The sequence below is a fragment of the Colias philodice genome, chromosome 3 (genome assembly GCF_061535455.1).
Source record: "Colias philodice isolate Cphi_HAF_F1 chromosome 3, ilColPhil1 Martin Lab GWU primary, whole genome shotgun sequence".
Classification (NCBI taxonomy): domain Eukaryota; kingdom Metazoa; phylum Arthropoda; class Insecta; order Lepidoptera; family Pieridae; genus Colias; species Colias philodice.
In genome coordinates, this window is record NC_143088.1 from 6,254,288 (window position 1) to 6,272,272 (window position 17,985).

The window sequence follows — 17,985 nt, forward strand, 5'->3', positions numbered from 1 at the left end:
CTATTAAATGCGTTACAAATTTCGATACGAATGAGTTATCATTCTAAAAAGTTATTGCAATGAAACAATAGAATTTGGTACAAAATATACTTTATTTCCTTCAATTGGTTACAGCGATTATTGTACATATATACAGATTTCTGAAATTTATTTTTATCACGTTTTCTAAGTGTAGTAATAAAATAAAATTCACAGAAAACTAGAAACACATTAAGTCATCGATAAAAATACTTTCTTAATAAGTAGCATAACAAAAAAGATTGAAAATAGTCATAATCGTAAAAACCTTTCAATATTATACTTTTTATAAGAAATTACTAAAAATTATTATGAAACATACATGTATCTAACTAGGAATTTCGAGATAGTGAAATATATTTTTGCCTTCATATGGCTTTCCCGCTTTATCAATATGTTTTAGTTTATAACTGTAAACTATATTGACCATAACAGCAAAGCCACTTTGGTCGTACATTATTTTAAATGCAGAAATAAAAAACTATAGTAACTACATAGTACGCCATTTTAATAGGCAACATTTGACAGTTCAACAAAATTCAACAACGTAACCTAGTAACGACGACATAGAATAATATATTACATATTTCGTTTTGTTAGAACTGCACATTTGCTAAACTTTTTTCAATTACGATTACATATTTATAATAATAATGACCGATTCAAGTAATTTTAAGATTTGAGTTTTACTGATAAACCATTCTAAACATAATAAACAATTTCTGATTTAAAGAACTGACGTCGCTACATTTTATGACAATAAACCTTTTTTCTTTTTAAATACCAGAGACGTTTCTCTAAAAATCGAAATCTAACATCTAGAATCGAATGCATTGATTACTTATGAATAAAAATCATTATAAATAAATAAATGCGATGTGTTTTTTTAATTATGTAGATACTTGTTCTATTTTGCTCCTTAAATTTACGAAAGAAAGTATATTACTGGGACAGGGATTCCCCTGATGAATTTTAAAATTGACATGTGTTTCAAGTTCGATTGACAAATGTTTTAAGTCCGTATCGATTAATTCACTATAATCGATGTTTTCAAGTAGGTTACCTCTCTTCGAAGATAAAATTGATAGACGTCAAATGTTGCCTATTAAATTGGCTCGACTATAATAATACAAATATTTTCTTGAACAAAACGTGATTTCAGTACAAGTCTTTACAATTAAAAAGGAAACAACGAACCAAACTATTCAGTACAAAACATCAATTTACTTCCAAAAAAGTAACCAAATAAAAAAATCCGCAAATTCTTCCCACTATACGTGATACGTTAACATTTCTTGTACGCTACGCGCGCACGAGTTTTGCCATCCCCTCCGCGATCGTGTTGAGCGCAACGAGATCCTTCTTGGCCGTTTCCATGAGATGCGCCATACCGCGCTGTTGTAGTGACAAAAATTGTTTCACGTCTTCTTGCGCACCTGTGTTGACGAAAATATATTTAAAAACTAATATATTTAGATACAAATAAAATAGTACATAATGTGGCAAATGATAAATGAGTATTTACTATTTACTACTATTACATTAACGTTAACTTGTGAAATGAATACTCGTATAAATTTTTCTTGAAACAGAAATCTGGGTTAAACACAAATGTTGTGTATACTTACTTGTACTGTTTCAGTGCTTCGTGTTAATAATTTAAGTACTTACATAAAATAAGGTTATTTTTAATTTGTTTCTGAATTATTTCGTCTATGCTTTATAAGATATAATATAATTTATTTTTGTATTCTACCTTCAAGTATGTATTATTTTATCAGTCCAAAGTCCATAGCTCAGAAATAACAAAGACATGTATAACTTTGTAGCAAAATTTTGTATGCGTTTTATCAGTACCTGTTTCGCTGTATTGGCTTTTTACAAAGTCGCTTTTAATAACATTATCTATGTAAGGACGTCTTAATTATTATAAGACTATTCTAGGAAATAAATAGAAAAGCTGTTGTCCTCAATTTAAAATACTCTTATTCCTTTTTGATCGACAAAGTGCACTGCGACTTTCCTTCGAAAACAAATTTAAATACAGGATAGTTAAGCCAAAATGCCGTTAGCAGACAATCCAAAAGTGATAATCATGTTACTTTTAATGGCCGTTGATCGGAAAATACGCTTGGTTTAACCCATTATATTTCGTAACCGTAATATTAAGGTACCTACTTACTAAAATTAACATTTAAGAAATAAGCAATACACATCGAATTGTCGTTTATTTTTCAGTGTCATGTTTGATTAATCACAAAGCAGCAAAATATATTATAAAACGAAGCCAAAAAATCGAAGTGTGATAGCCTCGTTACGTGTGTTCGAAACAGTTTCTTTTTCATCATTATTAATTAGACAGAAATAACACTGACATAAATTAAAACTAAGCTTATCTTTCTAAAATTTGTTTATGTTATGACTATCCTGAGAATTAAATTATGTTGACTTATGTTGAATATAACACAATTACTTCCGAGTTCCGACGTATCAACTTAAAAGATAAAAAAATATTTTCAACTCAGTACTTTTTATGGTAAAACAAAACGTAGTTTTTATAGTCAAATTAATCAAATAAATATGGTTAGTATTATTTCAAATATAATAGGTACTACTCCAAAAAATATCCAAAGAATACTCCTCACCACCCTAACAAAAAGGAACATTAATATGATTCATTCAACTACTTTCCTGCTGTACAGAGTACAATGTCCATATTCGCGATAAAATATAACATGGTGAGTTCTTAGTAATTGCTTACCCGGATCCAAATGATATCTTTCGTGAGGTGCGCCCGCACTCGCGCTGCGTTGTAAACGCACCGCGCACAAGAGCTCGTTCAAACGACCCTAAATGCAACAAAAATATCATTAATCGTAACTTTTTTGAAATATTGTATAAAACAGTTTGTATCTATATAATTGTTCTATTCCCACGCATACTTGAGATTCATAAAGACCACTTAAACACACTTTAACGACCGCAGTCGGACCCCTTTCGCGTAACACAAAATTTAATAATAATCAATTAGTATTATTTTCAGTCCACTCATGTTTTTTTTTTCTTTCCCATTTAGTCACAATGACATTACATAATTACTTTAATCAATCTAATTATAGTGTGCTATTTTCAAAACTTTGGAGTTTTAACTTAGATTATAAGCTAACGATTTTTTTTAGTTTATGCATCTAAATGTTCCAATTTCAACAGAGAAGAAATATGGGCTAGCATTAAGTCCATAACCAATGTACTAGATATACAAAATCAGTTGATGTTGACCAGGAGTGGTAGTCTACCAGGAGTGGTACTACCACTACTACCACTGGTAGACAAGTTCTTAGTACGGTAAAGTTTAAAAAGCAACTACAACGACAAGTTTTGTAGAAAACGTGGTAGATGGTATAAATATGAGGTTTCAAAAAGTGCTAAAGTCTAATCCAATAAATAAATGTTTGAGTTTGAATTTTGCGTTTGCGCTGTATAAATGCATTTAATTTTCTAACAGTGGTTCTTTCTGTTTCGAAATTTATATCTGCACAATACCATAGAGACATGTGGGGTCATCAAATTGTAGAACTGATGAAATTCATTCTTTTTTTCATGTGCTTTATTTATTTATTTATTTATTTATAATACTTCATTGTACAAACATGAAAGGACAAAGCAGAAAAAAAAAGAACAAAATTACAAAGGCATCATTTGTACAAAAGGCGGCCTTATTGCTGAACAGCAATCTCTACCAGGCAACCTGGTAGGAAAGGAAATGTAAGAAGGTCGTGGGATAGCGCAAAATAAATGACTATAATTACAATTACATAATATAACAATACATTGCAAATAATGTAAAATAGACACATTTACACACATATTTATATAAACTAAATATTGCATATTATATACTTCAAAAATATGTAGGTACATACTAAAATACATACATAAAATATTACTAAAATACATATTGTACATACACATACATAATATTAAATACATACTAAACATACACATACATATTACAAAATACATACTATACACAAGCCATAGTACACAGATGATAAGACATTCAAAAACAATGGTTACAGTTACAGATGTCAGCAAGCAGAAACAGAAAGGTAGGGAAAAAGCTACAGTAAGGAAAGGTAGTGATCTTTTAATAGTGATTTAAAAGAGGAGAGCGTTTTAGCGCGTCTAACACTCTCAGGTAAAGCGTTCCAAAGTTGGATAGCACGAACAGTAAAAGAGTTGTTGAAAAAATTGGAATGGTGGATAGGAGTGCATAGTAATAACAGGTTGGAAGTGCTTTGTGTTCAATGCTTACAACTCGGTAAAAGGGTTGGCAGATAATGCAGTCAATTCAAACTCAAAAAATTAATTACTCACATTATATTTACAGGTGCCTTCTTAGTTAAGAATATCTCCCTAGTAGGTATTATTAATAGTAAATCTTGAACAAAAATATATAATATAAAGTGTCATGTTGATAAACAGGAATACTCTTTAATTCCTTAATTATGTAAACTCAACATAATTGTATAAAATATATTAATCCGTTAATGATTGAATTGTGGATGTTTCCATAGACATATACGATGTATGTGTTATAAAAAGATCAAGAAATTGATAACAATCGTTTATTCGTGACATTCACCTGCAATACCAGTTACAACCGGTTAATTAGATAAGAATATTATATTAATACCACTACACGCGTCAAAGTGGTGGCTCTAATGCAATTAAATACCAATAAAGGAAACAAAATCACTAGAGGATTCCAATTTCCATTATTACGATAGCAATTATTACACGAATATATGTAAACACAACAAATTGACGAAGCTTTGACTCAGTTTTGACTCAAACAAAAATTTATATAATAAGGGTGCTTTAAACTTTCGAGCAATTACTCATTATGACTGATGAGAGGTAATTCTGATAATGTAAAATTAATACGCAGCTGGTGATTGCTGTTGTAACTTGTAACAATTATGAGTCATATTATAATTGACCATTATAATTTAAAGTATCATAATGTATCTTAATTCGATAAACGAAGTACGATACTAAAATCAAAATTATCCAAGCTCACTATAGGTACGTGTATAGTTCACACTTTGTACATAACTTAATGAATTTTTTTGGGTAAAATTGTTTCCTAGTCAAAAATTGAATTTCTTCTCCGTCATATATCCTGAACATACATTCCATATTTTCAAAAGCAGTTCCTTTATTTCTCGTTATTACTCAAGTAGAACTCAAATTAAATTTAGAACTGCCACTATAACCTTCCTTAAAAATAGCAGATAATTTAGTATCTCATAAAACTCGTGGATCGGATTTATAGACTTCAGGCGCTACGCACAGCCCTACCACGTACTACATACAATGTCTAAGCACACGTCTGGAGATAGCGACTGATAAGCATCGCGATAGTGAACACGCGGGCTGCGAGTGTAACCAAATATTTCAGCCAAGGTCGTGTAAAGTCGCCGATTTATTGCTGATATGTCTGCCAGACTATCTGGTGCAATCGTTTACTACGTCACCGACTTTGTAATTCAGTGAATTAATTCAAAAACCCAAAAATTTAAAGTTTCATACGATAAATCCGTATCTGTATCTGGTGCGTCCGACCCTAAATTAAAGGTGCATGATATATTGAAGGGAAAATAATAATTTAATTCCGAAGACTTGCAAACAACCCCTCGTCCGCAATTGCCTTGCCCCTCGTTCAAAAAATGAACTTACCTCATTAATAGATCAATTATAGGCAGCAAATATTATATTTTTTATGTAACAAATGAAAATGAAAAGGTGTACAAAATTTCAAACCGAGTATTTACAGAAAATGTGTATTAATTTAATCGTCTAATGACTAAACAATATTTTCGTAATCATTTTACGAAAATATCAATGTTGAAGGATATGATGAATATTGGTTTATACGTATTTGCAGATCACAATGATTTTTTTACACATGCTATCTATAGGCATATCAATTCAAGTACGTGAACAAAAGAGTTTTAGTTAGTCTACCTACTCAAAGATAAAACACCGATTTAAGTTTTTTTTTTAACATTCCCACATTGAATGATAGACGAATGCGTGATAGAATGCGAAAATCCGCGACACTTCATCATATTATTATGATAAAAATATGAAAGCTAGATCTATCACCAAGTCTCTTGATTATATATTTAGATGTAGATCGTTAGATTAGACTAGTATTTTTAGTTATTACTAGCCTACTAGGGGGTTCATTATTACTGATATTATAAATGCGAACAGCGAAAGTGTGTTTGTTTGCCTTTCTTTTATGTCGTAATGAGGCGATTTTATGATACAATTTTTTGTTTAGAGATAGTGTTAGATATAGAGGTTAATTTTTACCACGGTGAAACATCTCTTACACATGTAAACTTTATCTGGATATTCGGGCAAAGGCCTGGGCCGAAATCTAGTCTCAATCTATATTATATTGTGCTTTTATTATGCGGCTCAGTGTATCATGATGATGATCTTCAAATTGCTTTCATATTATGTACTGATAAAATATAAAATTTGTCATCTAATTTTTATAACACAACTAGCGGTCCGCCCCGGCATCGCCCGGGGTACATATTTACGTTTTTTCTACACAAGAACCATCCTCGTACTTCAAGGAATATAATAAAAAAAGAATTATCTAAATCGGTTCAGCCGTTCTCAAGTTATGCGGTTACCAACACATTTTGGGATTCATTTTTATATTATAGATATAGAATGTATAATGTATAACACAATGATATAAAAAAATACAGTTTCTTTATTTTGCCAACCGCAGATTTTTGAATAACTTTTTTATTATTTTAAGAACATAAATTAAAACGAAAGAGGTGGTGATGACGTCATACATATGGTAGGATAAATATGTATATACCTTTACCAAATTTTGACCAGATACGTATATAGAAAGTTCAATTTTGACCAGATACGTATATAGAAAGTTCTAACCTCTTTATTACTATGACACATTAATTTTTATATTAATTTACTCGATTTATTAAAGTTTCTTGTAAATTCACAAATATACGACTATAGTCGATATCCGACCCTTGGGTCAAACAACTACCTTCACTTATCTAGTTTCACTGGTTGTGTAGTACACAATAGGTACATTTCTATTGCTATCAATCTTTTTGTACTAATTATAATTTTCACCTACAATTCCTCGGTACATATTTTGTTTTGCTACCTTAATTGAGAGGGTCTGGAAGGTACGGCAAAATCGTTTTTTATTTCTGCACAATTTTTTGAATTGTTTATTTTTTTCTGCAAAATAGTTGTCTCAATCCTGTTTCCCCAGAATAACTTTGAATTAAAAAACTAGTATAATTAAATTCAGTCTCTGTCAACAAACAATCCTAGAATAAAAGGTGACTCGAAAAGAGGACCAAAGGAAAATTTACCAAAAAATGTATGATAAATATCTACAAAATATCATAGTTACATTATAAAGAGGCGGAGCAGCTAACTGTGAGGCTAATTCTTGCAGTCTCGCCCGCGAAGCCTCCTCCTCTGGACTGAGAGCCGCACCAACTCGACCCACCACTTCTTGGCGTGCAATAATCTGCAAATGAATAATATTAATCGTACTACGTTTTACCGCAAATTATATTTTTATATGAACATTCTTGATTAATTTGTTATCTGAATAAGTGTTATAAATATCTTTTTTTTCAACATTCTTGTAAAATGAGCTTTCGCTCAGCGTGTCCGACGTGTCCGCCACTGCTAACACCCACACATACCTGCAGCAGCGTGTGCCGGAGCGAGTGCAGTCTAGCGGCTAGCTGCGCGAGCGTGGCGGCGGACGCGGCGCGGCGCGTGCGCAGCTCGCTCAGCGTGTCCGACGTGTCCGCCACTGCTAACACCCACACATACCTGCAGCAGCGTGTGCCGGAGCGAGTGCAGTCTAGCGGCTAGCTGCGCGAGCGTGGCGGCGGACGCGGCGCGGCGCGTGCGCAGCTCGCTCAGCGTGTCCGACGTGTCCGCCACTGCTAACACCCACACATACCTGCAGCAGCGTGTGCCGGAGCGAGTGCAGTCTAGCGGCTAGCTGCGCGAGCGTGGCGGCGGACGCGGCGCGGCGCGTGCGCAGCTCGCTCAGCGTGTCCGACGTGTCCGCCACTGCTAACACCCACACATACCTGCAGCAGCGTGTGCCGGAGCGAGTGCAGTCTAGCGGCTAGCTGCGCGAGCGTGGCGGCGGACGCGGCGCGGCGCGTGCGCAGCTCGCTCAGCGTGTCCGACGTGTCCGCCACTGCTAACACCCACACATACCTGCAGCAGCGTGTGCCGGAGCGAGTGCAGTCTAGCGGCTAGCTGCGCGAGCGTGGCGGCGGACGCGGCGCGGCGCGTGCGCAGCTCGCTCAGCGTGTCCGACGTGTCCGCCACTGCTAACACCCACACATACCTGCAGCAGCGTGTGCCGGAGCGAGTGCAGTCTAGCGGCTAGCTGCGCGAGCGTGGCGGCGGACGCGGCGCGGCGCGTGCGCAGCTCGCTCAGCGTGTCCGACGTGTCCGCCACTGCTAACACCCACACATACCTGCAGCAGCGTGTGCCGGAGCGAGTGCAGTCTAGCGGCTAGCTGCGCGAGCGTGGCGGCGGACGCGGCGCGGCGCGTGCGCAGCTCGCTCAGCGTGTCCGACGTGTCCGCCACTGCTAACACCCACACATACCTGCAGCAGCGTGTGCCGGAGCGAGTGCAGTCTAGCGGCTAGCTGCGCGAGCGTGGCGGCGGACGCGGCGCGGCGCGTGCGCAGCTCGCTCAGCGTGTCCGACGTGTCCGCCACTGCTAACACCCACACATACCTGCAGCAGCGTGTGCCGGAGCGAGTGCAGTCTAGCGGCTAGCTGCGCGAGCGTGGCGGCGGACGCGGCGCGGCGCGTGCGCAGCTCGCTCAGCGTGTCCGACGTGTCCGCCACTGCTAACACCCACACATACCTGCAGCAGCGTGTGCCGGAGCGAGTGCAGTCTAGCGGCTAGCTGCGCGAGCGTGGCGGCGGACGCGGCGCGGCGCGTGCGCAGCTCGCTCAGCGTGTCCGACGCCTTGCGCAAGTAGCTCGCTTGCAGCTGCGACTCCGAAGTTTGGCATTGCGCGCGGAACTTTATCTGGAATTTCATTTGCGTCAAAATACTACAAATACATAAATTCAAATTCGTTGAACTTACATGGATTTGATTTTGCTAGTCATTAATATGTATAATTAATTTTACCTCGGAAAATCCAACAATAGGCACGGGAATGTAATTTTGTGGATCGGGATTATCAGCTTGGGCTTGTTTCCATAGCCTCATATCCATTCCTGAAAAAAGGTATAACACATGTTAATTGATTTTGCTAATAATGCACGTCTATTTTTGTAACCACTTAGGGATCCATCACGACTTGAAATCTCAAGTTTTATAGTTACAACATTTGGATTTTATTTCAAATCAATCAATTCACGTTTTGATTCAAGATATTCTATAAATGAAGTAAAGCGAAAAAGCATGAGAATTAACAAATAAGCTATTATAAATAGCTAGTGTACCTGGCGGAGGCGTCTGCAAGTACTGATCCAACATCTGCGGCGTGGGCCTAGTTACGGGCGTGACCGCAGCGCAGCCCGCCCCCGTGAGCGCATTACGCGCAGCACCCGCGTTCAGGAATGCGCTCAGTTCCGATGCGCTAATGTGGGACCCGCCCGCGCCCTTGTCCACTACGTACACTACCACCTGGGGATGGGATGGTGATCCTTACTCATATTATAAATGTATAGTGTTGAACGTGAAAGACAGACAGTCTTTCACGTCGCAATGGAGCGATTTTATGTTATTTTTGTGACTGGACCTCCAGTCCTATCTAGGTTAACGAGTGATATAGGTTTCTTTTACCATGAAGAAACATCACATTCCTATGGGAATTTCATAATTTGGAAATGTGTTGCCAACAACAAAGACTTAATCAATAAAACTAAACTTTATTTTTGAGTTCTGATTTTTACACTGCAAATGCTGCTCTGAATCTTTTTTTTATCAATTTTCCCAACTGCACATACCTGGCATTTTTTATCTGAAACAGCTTTTACAGTTTCAATGTTCACAGCTAAATTAGGTTTGTTCCCCAGGAGGCCAGATAGAGAAGTTATAAAACCTTGCTGATTATTTCTGAAATAAAATAAAACAGTTATTTTCTCTTATCCTCATATCAATGAATGGTTTTTAAGTGATAGTTTATATGTTTCATAAATTATAAAGTTATATAATAATTAAATCAAATCTATGCAATTTAAACCTTTGTAAAATATACAATTCAATACATACTTGATTTCCTGTTCAGGCTTTGAAAATATCATAGCAACATGTCCATCCTTATCTTCCTTCCCACCAAGTCTAGAATACCCCACAGCTTTAAACCGACATAATGGGTTTTGTTCATTCAATTCTAACGGTTGTGCATTGCGGCTGTAGTAAGCTTGGCCTAAGTAAAAAAATACGAAACTTAAGTTCCAAAAATCTTCCACTGCAAACAACTAAGCATCAAAATATATAAAAACTTAAAAATATGATCTTCCATGTGAAAATGTTTAAACATAAATTTTGTAATAAGTTCTCAATTCCAAGATAAATTGCTATTTTTTAAATAAAAAATTATTAGGAAATTAGTATCACCAGTTCCCCATTGTGCTTGCAAAAGATTCCACTTTGCCAACACTTGGTCTCTCTCATCTCCAAAAACATTGCAATTGAACACTGCTGCAACAAGAGCTTCATGTGCGTTTGTTGGTCCTTGAGGTTGTTGCTGTTGTTGCTGTTGCTGAAAATCAATATAATTTAATTTAATCAAATAAAAAGCATGATAAACAAAATTGAAAACAACTTTTTTCAATCAATTAAATATGATCATATTTTTAACCGACTTCATTACCTTTTATAACATGGAGACAGAATGTGTTAGAGATGATTAAATAAAATAATAAAAAATCATTGAATCAGTAAGTTCTGAAGTAATTAAATAAATTCAAACCTGTTGTTGCTGTTGCTGACCAAACGCCGGTGTTGTTCCAAGACCAGTTCCAAACCCACCAAAACCTGTTGTAGCAGGTTTACCAAATGTAGAACCAAATGATGATCCAGTACCAAATGTAGATGTTCCAAATGTTGGTGCTGTACTGCCAAATGTTGGTGCTGTACTGCCAAATGTTGGTGCTGTACTGCCAAATGTTGATGTATTTGTGCCAAATCCAGAAGTGGTACCAAATGAACCTGTACCAAATGTGCCAGTTCCAAACCCTGTAAAGATATAAACATATGAAAACAGAACCATTCATTATCATCTCAACATAATTCATCCTTGTTTCACAATACCTCTCTATTTCTGTCAGTTTATATCAAACAAAAAATAGAATAATAGTGGTAATGATCACAAACTTATTTTTTGTAATATTAAACACACAGTTTATCATTGTTTTGCCTTCTATATTAGTGAGAGAACCTTTCTTCTTACCATTAAATAAGAATGAAATTACCTGTAGTTGGCTTAGCTGCAGTTGAGCCAAAACCTGTTCCACCAAACAATGATGGTGCTGTAGATGCAGGAGTAGTGCCAATACCACCAAATGGGGTTGCTGGAACAACCACTTCAATTGAGCATATATAATTTATTTAATTTATCATCCTTAAATATTATTCATTATAATAGTAAAAAGTATACAGTATAAATATCCAAAAATTATATCTGTATAATTTGTATAGTAAAAAATGAAGCAGTTTTGCAAGATTTAGTGTGAAGCATTAGAACTCTCTATTCTCTATGATTCTCTTTCTATGACTGAAAAATTTAATTTGCCTCAGTTCCTACATTTCTTTTTATCTACATACAATACATGAGCAAACATCAGAGCATACAGTGATAATTCAAATGTACCATTTAATAAAAGTGCAGCTATATGCCATCTCGCTGATATAAGTATGAATCCAACTGATGACTAAGGTTTGAATATTCATTGAAACATATTTATCTATTTTATTAAAATTATTAAATTAAAATTATGCATAGGTACCAGTATTAGTAGTGCCAAAGCTACCAAATCCTGATGATGTTGTGCTTGTTCCAAAACCACCAAATCCTGCAGTGCTTGTTGTAGCAGTATTTGTACTTCCAAATGAAAAGGACGCTGCAAGGAAATACATATAATAAATATATAGCATAAAATATGAAGCATAATTGTATAGTGGATATCGACGACATGAGTGGGTACTAAACTTGACTATATATTATCTGAATATGAATAAATTGTATTGGTCTGCTTGTTAAAAGATTTTTATATTAGTTACTCAATACTAAAATGGTAAGATAAAGAGCATAAAATAATATATATTGTATTATAATACATACATATTTGGTTCAAAAAGTTTATGTATCAACATTCATTTTACTGCACTTACGTTTAGCTGCTGATCCAAACGGTGCGGCTTGTGAAGTTGTAGCAGACCCAAACGAAAAAGACATTTTTCTAATGTGGGTCTGTTCCAATATTAGTTAGAGGTTCGCCAATTATTCAACAAACGCTGTATTAAAAACTTTCTTAACGATACAGGTTTTCTTTTAATCACTAACAGTTCAATATATTTTACTATTTCTTATTTGCAGACTGAAACACAACAAATACATAACCACAAATTCACAGAGCAAGTAATATGCACAAATTTTAAATTATCAATTGACACTTGACAGCTTTACTTTCAAGCCACAGATTACTATATATAGGTTTCAAGCAAAGAGAATACAAATACTAGCTTTCAAGCTCAGATTGCCATTATAAATCTCATAGAAATGATGGTCATTATGCCTTTGGCAACCAAATAGAACAGTTAACTACGTAATAAGTAGTAATGAAAACTCCTCTAATCTTAGATCATTATGTAATGGATGGAGTACGCTAGCAAATGTTCTAACTAAACTTTCTGCTGATTTTGGTGCGGGGAGGGTAACTCACACTATTGAAACACAATCACACATTCACAAAAATAATTTGTGTCACGAAAGTCGTAAAAATTTACGACCTTTTAAGCGACGAGTTTTTAAATTCAACTCTATCCCTAAGTTCATAAAGATTAAATTTGTATTTCATTCCAAGTTGTCTCGTGAGGAGTGCGGTTCAATGTCGCGTTCTAAATTCAACTTTATAACTTAGATTATAAAGATTAAATTTGTATTTCTTTAAAAGATAGTCTCGTAAGGAATGCGGTTCATTATCGCGTTTTAAATTCAACTTTATCTCTTAGTTCATAAAGATTTAATTTGTATATTTTCTTTCCATGATAGTCACGTGGGGCCGCATCAATGATCGAGTAAACATGACTCGATTATTTGTCTTGATCATATCGCTAAACGATACATTGACGATTATTAGAAATTGCATTTAATTAGAAATGTACGTTAAAAAAATAAAAAAATATACACAAATGAAAGGTTATTCCATCTTTTTTAATATTCGACATGTTTGAATTGCTTCTGCAAGTCTTGACAGTGCAAAACGGCATTTTTAGCGGAGCACTCGCAGACGTCCTTTCGATGTTTTACGAATACGCAGAGTGTTTGTAATCGATTGCGCAAGTAGTTTTTATGAAAGCATAAGATTTTTCGATTCGAATAATCTTATACCTCGGCAAAAGGGGAAACGCCTGCGAGTGTTATCCATTACTTAATGATCTAAGCCTCTAATTAACGAACTAAAGTCTAATTAAATATTCGCTAAAATATACATAATTTTTATAATTTAATATTAGAAATAGCAATTTTAAAGACTATAATATATATTATAGACTACATATATCATCTGTGTACCTCATACCTGTCATTCGCAATTGCACATTGTGATTTTAGGTTTTTGTCACTTGTGATTTTTCTAAAAACGCTTATTTGTGATATCAAAAAACCCAGTAATTAATCCGTAAAGTTTTTAATTCTGCCAAACAAAATGTCGGATTGGGATACAGTAACAATTCTTCGTAAAAAGCCACCGAAGGCATCTGCTCTAAAGACTGAACAAGCTGTAAATGCAGCACGCCGTCAAGGAATTCCTGTAGACACTCAACAAAAATATGGTGCAGGAACTAATAAACAACATGGTACTACAAAGAATACAGCAAAACTAGACAGAGAAACTGAAGAATTGCGTCATGATACAATCCCGCTGGATCTTGGCAAATTGATAATGCAAGGACGACAAGCAAAAGGTATGAGTCAAAAAGATTTAGCCACAAAAATTTGTGAGAAACCACAAATTGTCAATGACTACGAAGCAGGTCGTGGGATTCCAAACAATATTGTACTTGGTAAAATTGAACGAGCGATTGGAATAAAACTTCGCGGAAAAGAAAGAGGCCAACCACTACAGCCTCCTGGAGTAAAAAAATAGCGGGATCTCTGGGAGAGAAGACCTTTACACCGAATACTTGCATAATTTTCTCATTTGTGCTGTTGAATGTTATAAAATATGTGTATAGTTCATATAGTTATAAAAAAATGATGTAAGCATTTATTATTTTGATTCTGGAATATTCTATAAACTTCATGTGTTACCATCGTGAATATGTTTTGGAAATATAGCGAGCGATTGCAAAATGATAAATAATTATGCAATAATAAAACTCTTTATTCTCCTGCAGTGTTTACTTAATTTCCTGTTCCTTCAAATGTTTAGGCTATTACTATTTTTAAATTAATAAAATTTCACAATCGATCGTAAACAACACATATTTAGGTCAACATGTACCTATATTACAACTCTCTTTGTCAAGTGTCAACATGTCAATTTCAAAATCATCATAAAGACTACAGATTATGCCTTTACAGTACAAAAATCTTAGATTAAGGATTGGTCTCCACGCGCGCGCTACGACTAGATGCCGCCGGCGTACTTGAAAAATGCGGCAACTAAAAGTACGCCGAATTCGGCGTACCCGAGCCAGTCGTGTCACAAGCATTGTGTGGAGAGGGCGAACCGATAGTTTATAAAGATTTTGAACAAAATCTGAAGTAAAATGCCTATTTGTGCCATAAAACTATTTAAAAATAATACAACAAAAAATAAGAAAGACACTGGGATCACGTACCATCACTAAGTATCGTATTATTCGAAATTTCTCCTTTACTTCGAAATTTTTTTCTACGAAAATACGACGCCATTCAGTGTTGCCGTATTGCATATCCAAAAAAATACACGTGGTTGAGGAAATCTTTTAGCAATAATTTGAACTTTTTTTTTTCAATACTATTACTAATACATATATATAAAAGAGTATAATAACAATAATTTATTTCTGTTTAACCATGTTTAACTGACTCATTTAGTATGTTATTTTTTTATTTCCGCTTTTTTACTTTTAATCAACCTTTGTGACTATAGTATAGTAGCGTCGCAAGTGGATTTGAGTCATGCGACTCAAATCGTTCATGGATTCGATTCCCGGCCAGGTCAGGATGAAAAAATATATTTTTCAAACTTCTGTCCAAGATGGCAGATTTCCCATTTATGAGGTAAAATTTATGTAGCTGGCAGCCCAATTCTTCACACACACTAGCGTCTTTACAAATTGCCTAACACACACTACAGAAATGAGTTGCCGCACTCACAGAGCTATTGTTTTTAGGTGGGGCGGTATCTAGTCGTAGCGCGCGCGCGGAGACCAATCCTTAATCTAAGACAAAAATGTATGGAATAGTGGAATATTGAACAATAATAGTAATATGTTTAACTTGCTAACTAATTTCTAATATCCACTTAGCAATAGATAAAATTAAGAAGATTCGATTCTTGAAAAATGTGTGATGTAATTTGCTCTTTTACGGTACCATTTTGGGTATTAACTTTTTAGGCAGGGACTTACAATTAATGGATATATGTACGCTATTAAAGGTTACAGTTTATTTTGTAAAACCTATAGCTTTACATTAGTTAATATTGCGAAGATTGCGAACCTATCGGCTATCGGCCATTGCCAAAATATGAGAATAATTCCGTGGGCTTTGGTCTAATAACAGCTGACGTTGTCACTTGTCACGTTTGTTATGTCAAAGTCAAAATTCAACACGATATGTCACCATTCATATGTTCATAGATTTTCATTTTTCAGAGATGTACATTTTCAGAGATTTTCAGCCTATAAATTCTTTATAAAGAAATAAATAAAATTGAACTCGAGAATATTTACAGAAAAAAATTGCTAATTACACTAATTATTTATAGACTAGGTACTCATTAGCAAACATGATAGTGCAGTAATTTTTCCAAATTTCATTATACCAGGCAAACTACCTATGTATACAAACGTAGTAACTAATACTTAATCTGTGGTATACAAGGTGTATATAAATAAGCCATTAGCCATACAGTGTTTGATTTATTTATAGATATTTTAAGTGAGTATAAATAATACTATGAATGAGAATGAAAATGTATCTGAAACAGAAGAAGAAATCTATGTTTATGTTGAATTTGATGAAAGTGTCAGTATTGAAAAATATGGGAACTTGCATGTCTTAGGAATTGATACTAAAAATCCAATAATACAATTGGATGAAACCTTTTGCTCTGGTAAGGTTCTAATGTCTTCTATATAATAATGTTACACATAATATGTATGTAATTACACTATTAATTAAAAATCTAAACTTAAATTTTTTAGGCAACTTTGAGACTCCCTTAGGCACATACATGTTTTTCGAAGATGATCCATCTGCACATACAGATGACCCTCTATTTGATAAGTTACCAGAAAAAAATTCGAAATATTTTTTAAAGACACGAAAATTTATTAAAGCTGAACATGTATATGTCAAACAAAAGGATGGTATTGGTAAGAAAATGTTCCCTATAATATATACGATATGCCCAGCCCTATACGGACTGCTGGAATAGTTAATGGCTGAGCAATATACACAGACTGGTCGAGCGGTCGGTCGTTGACTGCTGGAGTTGTTGCTGCAAACTGCGCAATTGGCAGCTTGAAGTGGTCGCGATTGCTTGAAAAGTCTGTGTATATGGCAGTCAATGAATGTCTATAGTTCACCGTGCGGTCGCGACTTTAAGCCGTCTGTCTCAACTGCTTGAAGCGGTCCGTGTACGGCCACCCTTAAGAATGATATATTTTTAATAATTTCTTCTGATCCAGAGAATCCACTCAAGTTTTTAAGAATATAATTCATACCATTTTTAAGTATAAAGCATCTGGCTATTGTATAGTGATTGATTCAAAAAAATTCAATACTTTATATTTCTCTATACAATATAAAAGTTTTGTTAATTACCTACATTACTTTTAAAAGAGGAATATTGTTAGTTTTTGTTTGTTCCTTATATGTTTATCATATATTTTTATCTTTCACAGAGAAAGAATTTCAAGAAAGGCATACGGAACCAGAAATAAAACCGGTTACATTCACATCCATCACAGAAGCTATTGAAAAATTTAAAAAGGAGTGGATAAAATCCGAAACATCTACTCCAGGGATCCCAAATAATAATTAACACATCATTATTTTATTTATATTATATGCACAGAATGTGTATTATAATATTATATAAAAAATCATATTATAATAAAACACTACTAAAATCCAAATTTGTACTAAATAGAATCTAATCTTGAATCTTTATTATGTAAAGTTACGATTTTTATGAACCTATAGGTAGGTATGCAATGTCATAATTTTGTAAATAGTGTAAATAAATTTTCAACATCATATATTTTTTTTAATCTTATAATTTTTTTAATTTGTTCTGGACAACAAAAGGACTTTAGAAATTGAGTATGATGCATGGTGTATTATGCTTAGATCTAAGGTTGTATGGAATAATTTAAAAAAGTAGATAACTGTAATTTAAAACGCCGACACCCATGAACGTTTTGCCCTTAAATGAACTGCGCTCTCACTCTCACG

At 34.7% G+C, this 17,985-nt stretch overlaps 3 protein-coding genes across 5 annotated transcripts; 2 read left to right on the forward strand and 1 right to left on the reverse strand.

Annotated features, from left to right (window-relative positions):
* Window positions 1-76: 76 nt before the first annotated feature.
* LOC149489678 (putative nucleoporin Nup54) lies at window positions 77-12,718 on the reverse strand. Its single transcript, XM_089714374.1, has 13 exons — window positions 12,486-12,718; window positions 12,101-12,214; window positions 11,567-11,665; window positions 11,065-11,330; window positions 10,710-10,854; window positions 10,362-10,518; window positions 10,097-10,205; window positions 9,590-9,773; window positions 9,273-9,361; window positions 9,000-9,167; window positions 7,502-7,621; window positions 2,780-2,867; window positions 77-1,454 (listed from the first exon to the last, which is right to left on the reverse strand). The coding sequence occupies exons 1-13, from the start codon at window positions 12,547-12,549 to the stop codon at window positions 1,321-1,323; spliced, it is 1,737 nt and encodes a 578-aa protein (XP_089570500.1). The 5' UTR covers window positions 12,550-12,718; the 3' UTR covers window positions 77-1,320.
* A 1,169-nt stretch (window positions 12,719-13,887) lies between these two features.
* On the forward strand, window positions 13,888-14,705 carry mbf1 (multiprotein bridging factor 1). The gene has a single exon (XM_089714373.1). It carries the CDS (start codon window positions 14,021-14,023, stop codon window positions 14,459-14,461), a length of 441 nt encoding a protein of 146 aa, XP_089570499.1. The 5' UTR covers window positions 13,888-14,020; the 3' UTR covers window positions 14,462-14,705.
* A 1,496-nt stretch (window positions 14,706-16,201) lies between these two features.
* LOC149489680 (uncharacterized) lies at window positions 16,202-17,789 on the forward strand. Of its 3 annotated transcripts, none has more exons than XM_089714370.1 (4): window positions 16,202-16,377; window positions 16,423-16,639; window positions 16,731-16,901; window positions 17,433-17,789. In XM_089714370.1, exons 2-4 carry the CDS (start codon window positions 16,483-16,485, stop codon window positions 17,570-17,572), a joined length of 468 nt encoding a protein of 155 aa, XP_089570496.1. In that variant the 5' UTR covers window positions 16,202-16,377; window positions 16,423-16,482; the 3' UTR covers window positions 17,573-17,789. The 3 variants fall into 3 exon arrangements, with proteins under 3 accessions (XP_089570496.1, XP_089570497.1, XP_089570498.1); XM_089714371.1 differs by having other exon boundaries at window positions 16,202-16,360; window positions 16,405-16,639; XM_089714372.1 differs by having other exon boundaries at window positions 16,202-16,296; window positions 16,456-16,639.
* Window positions 17,790-17,985: the final 196 nt, after the last annotated feature.

Coding starts and splice junctions, on each gene's coding strand:
- LOC149489680 (XM_089714370.1), top strand. CDS start 16,483: ATGAATGAGAATGAAAATGTATCTGAAACAGAAGAAGAAATCTATGTT. Junction 16,640..16,730: donor GGATGAAACCTTTTGCTCTG/GTAAGGTTCTAA, acceptor TAAATTTTTTAG/GCAACTTTGAGACTCCCTTA. Junction 16,902..17,432: donor CAAACAAAAGGATGGTATTG/GTAAGAAAATGT, acceptor TATCTTTCACAG/AGAAAGAATTTCAAGAAAGG.
- mbf1 (XM_089714373.1), top strand. CDS start 14,021: ATGTCGGATTGGGATACAGTAACAATTCTTCGTAAAAAGCCACCGAAG.
- LOC149489678 (XM_089714374.1), bottom strand. CDS start 12,549: ATGTCTTTTTCGTTTGGGTCTGCTACAACTTCACAAGCCGCACCGTTT. Junction 9,362..9,589: donor CTTGCAGACGCCTCCGCCAG/GTACACTAGCTA, acceptor ACCTTTTTTCAG/GAATGGATATGAGGCTATGG. Junction 7,622..8,999: donor TCCGGCACACGCTGCTGCAG/GTATGTGTGGGT, acceptor ATTCATTTGCAG/ATTATTGCACGCCAAGAAGT.